The 5,502-nt window shown below is 39.0% G+C and overlaps 1 protein-coding gene across 1 annotated transcript in view; it reads left to right on the top strand.

The window, feature by feature from the left end:
- Window positions 1–1,134: 1,134 nt before the first annotated feature.
- scai (suppressor of cancer cell invasion) overlaps window positions 1,135–5,502 on the top strand; it is a 21,441-nt gene continuing 17,073 nt past the window's right edge. The window contains exons 1-2 of the mRNA XM_015046843.1: window positions 1,135–1,456; window positions 4,402–4,537. Of these exons, the coding sequence (XP_014902329.1) occupies window positions 4,414–4,537 (124 nt within the window). The 5' untranslated portion in view covers window positions 1,135–1,456; window positions 4,402–4,413. The remainder of the gene's footprint in view (window positions 1,457–4,401; window positions 4,538–5,502) is intronic.

Genomic DNA, 5,502 nt, shown 5'->3' with positions numbered 1-5,502 from the left:
GTTCTGGTCCAGTTCGGCCCACTAAAATCCCTACAGACTACAGTAAAAAAAAAAAAAAAAAAAAAGCTAATTTTTGTAAGTTTTTTAAAAAGTCACTTTTTCTAATCAAGTTGCATATTTTCATTGTTTCCAGATTTTTTGACATAAGTTGCAGTAAAACGAAGCTACATTTTTTATCCTCATCAAACATGAACATTACAAACATGAAGAGTAAAAAGTGTGAATGTTTAGTTGAATTTAACCTTCTGGTTTATTAATAAACATTACTGATCCTGAAAATAAAAGTAATTTCTACTTTATGTCTTAAAAGTTTTCACAGGTTCCTCTTCATGCTCCAAACCGACCCGGTTCTGGTCAGTTTAGAACCTCTGTGTTTTTAGTTGTTTTTCTGACCTGAACCCAGAAACACTCAGATTCGGTTCTAAGATTATTCTGACCAGGATGAACGTCAGGAAAACGTCATCTGGGTTTTATGTTTTCTTATAGATTTATGATTCATGATGCTTTAAAAGTATCTGCTGTATATTTATGATGAGCTCTTTATGGTTTGATTTAGACACATTTGGATTTATTTCAAGAGTTTTTGTGTTAATTCAGAAGATTCAGACCGTCCAGCTGATGAAAACCTAAACCGGAATCATTTTATGAAAAGGTTTTGATCAGATATATAATCATTTTACAAGATACTGAAGACAAATTTTAAATAAAAACCATTTCAAAGATGGAATAAATTACCTCAAAACAACATTTAAAATGCACACTTTCTATTAAATTACCTCTAAAGTTTTATATTAAATCGTATTTTTTTAAATATAGGCTCATCTGTGGAATTTGTAAAATCTGATGTTTGATTATCTTGTGCATATTTTGTGTAGTTGTTGAAATGATATGAATATTTTTGTATTTTGTCACTTAGACCTCAGGAAGATTACTAACAGTGGAAAGTAACGGGAAGTCCAGTCAAGCGGAACCAGAATCATCCAAACGACCAGAACCAAACCAATGGGTTTAAAAGAACATGCATCCAAATGAACTGAATTACTAAAATTAATAACGCTTTTTGATGACATTCCAGTTTTTATATTTTTATTGAAGCTGAGTTTTAAGATCGGCTGGTTCCTTCAGGTTCGGCGTCAAAAAGAACCTTTGTGTGTGAGGCTCTTATTGTGGAGGGTTTGACCCGGAAGCAGCTAGCAGCGGAGCCGCAGAGCAGCGGCCGTCCTCCGGATTCCTCCCCCGCTCCCAGAGCCTTTCTCTCGGCGGTGACAGACAGCTCCTGTGGCTCCGCGCTGCCGGTGGCTCCAGGCGGTCCGGCCGGGATCTGCGACCCAGTGGGATGTTAGTGAGTCCGGGCTTCTCACACGGAGCTGCTCGGGGCTTTTCTGTACACATCCGAGACAAGGAGCATCTCCGCGGTTCTTCACCGCCATCCTCATCCTCCTCTTCGGCTGCAGAGGTGAGAGGGAACCGGCCCGAGCGGCCGCTCGGTGTTGCTCGGGTCCAGATGTTCTGACTCCCAGGCCGGTTTAGATTCCCACCAAACCTCTGGATTCACCACATTTCACCTCCGGAATGTTCCGCATCCTGACGGGAACAGTTTGAATTAATCTGATTCTCCATCAGCGGAACAACTTTCACTAAACAAAATGAGGAAATTATTTAAAAAACATAAAAATCTTGAAAGCTTAGTGTGTGAGAATTTTCATACAGTCTGCAGACGATGCCATGGGATGATGACCTTTAACCCTTAGGCAAATACATAATGCAAAAAAATCTCACTATTGTCAAATTTTTATCTTCCTAAAATAATGATCTAAATAATTTTTACATTATTTTTTTCTTTTGCCTTCATCGTCTTTTGACAAAAATGACTTGTGTCATTAATTCAGGAATTTGATAAAATAAAAGTAAAAAAAGAGGTAAGAAGGAAAGAATTCAACTTTAGTAAAATAAAGTTTAAACTGTTTTAAATAATCAGTAATCAGTTGGGACGTACCGATGTTGGGCCGATACTGATATCCGATATTAAACATACTGTTATGGTTGATGGCCAATTATTACCGATAGTTTATATATTTGCTTACAGTTCCGTCTTCAGCCAAACATCCCATGATGCCGTGCAGCATCATCGTCATGTGACCACACGCCACATAAACATCATCTATTGATACTGATTGATTAGTGATCGGACTGTCAGCAGAACTGACTGAAACCGTCAGATAGTGACGTCACTGTGACGTATGGAGCCTCACCGAGTCCAGGCTGGTTTTTCCTCAGGAAGTTGAGTTTTCACTCAGGACACGTTCAGGTTGGTCCTCATGCAGAAAAAATTAAAATGCTCCTTTTCTGAGTGTTTATCCAGTTTAATGAATTAGGAGTTTATTTACCTGAAGGGAGGCTGTAACTGTGGGGATGGAGGAGCTCCTGTAGCTGTCTGTGTCGCAGTGCATCTTCAGAAGCCTCTGACTGTGGTTGATAAACTGGGCTGGGGAGAGGAAGCTGCTCTAGAATCATTTATAGAACCAGACTGTGTAGATGCTGCAGATCGTTTTAGTTAATCTGATAAATCTGCAGATTTTTCATTTAAGTTTTTTATATAATATTATAAATACACTAAAAATGCAAAAGATAATAGAATTTTGTTTTCATTATGAAAATCAACAAAAAAATAACAGGATTCCTTTAGTGAAAGTTTAAATGATTCATCTGCAGCTGAAAAGAGACGAGCTGATGATTGTTTATGGATTAACTGATTAATAACTGATTAATAACTGATTAATAACTGGATGCTAAAGGTGATAAGATATTTATTTTGCAGAATCAGGTGACGCTAAAACTGAGTAAAATGATTTTATCTTTATTGCTAAATGTTTATATTATTTGTACATTTTTGGCTCATTTATTCATCTGAGAATGAGGTTATTTCAGAAATGTCTTTTTTTAGAGTTTTTATACTATAAACTAACTGATTAGTGAGTAATCAGTTACTAAATTAGTTGATTATTTTAATAATCGATTTTATTATCTGAAGCTGCTCCCCCCGTGACCTGATCCCGGATAAGCGGAAGAAAATGGATGGATGGATTTTGTTATTATTGGATAATATGCTACACATTGTATCATCGCTATTTCAGCATGTAATTTCATATGCTAGCATATCTAATACTTGCTATGCTAGCATTAGCATAGCTATGCTACATGGTTAGTATGCTAGCATTAGCATAGCTATGCTACATGGTTAGTATGCTAGCATTAGCATAGCTATGCTACATGGTTAGTAGTCAGTATCATTTATGACTGTTAAATATGGAAACGGTTATTTACGATGTGAGGAACATTTTGTCCCAGGATGTTGGAGAGAAGAAAAGAGGGGGGGTTTGAGGACTGGGGGAAAGGTCAACTTGAGGTCAACTCAAGGTCAACTCTAGTCCTCCCAGTGGCACCAGACTGGATGGGATTCATCCTGACATGTTGAAGGATCTAGATGCTGCTCTGCCCCTTCAGGGTCAGATGGAGGACTGGGAGAACTGGCTCTGGTTCCGGTTGTGGCTCTGGTTCCGGTTCTGATTCTGGTTCCGGTTCTGGTTCTGGTTCCGGTTCTGGTTCCGGTTCTGGTTCTGATCCGGTCTCTGCAGAGCGACATCAGAACTGTTTTAAAGTTCTGGTCCAGTCCGTCGCCTCGGCAGCAGGAGCTCATCATGGCCGCCGCCCGCCTGGCCTGATTGGAGGGAATCTGGGTCGGCCTAAAAACGGGCGCCACGTGATTTAACTAGGACACCTGGAGACACGACGCCAAGTTAACATCTGACCTTCTTCTACATATTAACTCACAGATTCATGGTGTTTATTAATATTATTTATAATTATTCATATTGTTTATAAAGATACTGTCTGGTTCATTTGATGTTTTATTTTTATTATTTATTGTTCTTCATTTTATTTATTTTTTTATTTTATTTTTGTCTTTGAACAAAGTTTTCATGCTTGGATCAATAAAGTAATATTGAAAGTTTTATGAAATATGAGAAAAAATCTAAAAGAAAAAAACTATTAAAATATTTAGAAATGAATTCTGAAAGAATTAAGTGACAAAAAATAAAATATAATGAATAATAAAACAATGTAAAGGCAATAAAATATAAATAAATAAATTTTAATCAATATCCTTTATCACTGCTCAATTTAAGATGAGGTTTGTTCTCATATAATTACATAAATGAATTAATATTCAGGATAAATAAAGTTCTAGTTAATACATTAAAATGAGTAAAACAGCTGATTTCTGGTTTGGTTTTGGTAAATAAAGTCAGGATGTGAAACGTCATCAGATCTGGACTCTTTATTTTGGTCCATCTGTGTTTCTCTTTATCCCAGTTAAACTGAAATATTCCTGGTTCTCAGGTGTGAAACGTCATGACTGGAGCCGAGGCTGAGGATGACATTCCTCTGGGAGAGCGGAAAACCGTCACCGACTTCTGCTACCTGCTGGATAAATCCAAGCAGCTGTTCAATGGGCTCAGGTACGTCCAGCATCCCGGTTGCTGATTGGCTCCTCCAGGAAACCTCAGCCGCTTCTGGGAAAACCTCCTGAAGTCGGCCGTGTCTTCAGCACATCAGAGGTTTGGTTTAGTTATCCCAGTAGAAATCCTGCATGAGAAGCTTCTGATTCTGGTGTGTGAATAAATTAGCGGTTAGCCTGGAGGCTCTGCGGCGACATCACAGCTGATGCCACAGCTCAGAAACACACGGAGCGCCATGCGGGGGGCCATGCGGCAGGGCGCCATGCGGGGGGCCATGCGGCAGGGCGCCATGCGGGGCACCGTGTGGCGGGGTGCCATGATTATAATAGTAATAATGTAACCAATAATCCAACTGACATTCAGTTTTACACAGCTGGTTTAAAAAGACAATGTTTTAGTTAAACTCATTTTAATAAAACGGGAAACAAAAATGTAATAAAATGTAACTATTGTTTCATATGAAGGTTTATTAACCACATAATAATTCAGCAGAATTATAAATTATTCCCATCACACAGAGACAAACTGAAATAGTGAAAACAAGAAATGCATGAAAATTAATTCTAGAGCAGATAAAGTCTGAGCTATAAACCAGATTCACTCATGAGTTTTTATTCACCTGGGAAGTAAAAACTAAAATCTGTTAATGAGGATTAGCAGGTCAAAGGTCAGGACACTGAAAGCCTCTGTAAACAAGATGGCGTCAGGACTGAGGTTAGCAAAGCTGCGTCTGGATGGAGGACTAGACAAAGTCCTCTGGACACCATCATGGAGACGATGGAGTCCCTCTGGGGTTTGGGCCAAACTGGGCCACCAACGGAACCACCAACACACACACAGAGGAAACAATGGCCTAGTTAAAGTCCAGACCTCAGCCTCCAGGGAGCTGAGCAGAAACGTCAATGAAGAAACGTGGAAAGTGAAGTAGGATTCCTCCGGAGTGGAGAGAGGAGCTGCGGCGCTCCGATCTGAATCCTGGCAG

This window comes from Poecilia latipinna, unplaced genomic scaffold (genome assembly GCF_001443285.1).
Source record: "Poecilia latipinna isolate Pla-1442-1.1 unplaced genomic scaffold, P_latipinna-1.0 Scaffold795, whole genome shotgun sequence".
NCBI classification, from domain to species: Eukaryota; Metazoa; Chordata; class Actinopteri; order Cyprinodontiformes; family Poeciliidae; genus Poecilia; species Poecilia latipinna.
Note: the sequence above shows the minus strand (reverse complement) of the source record. Positions and strands in the feature narration are given on the sequence as shown.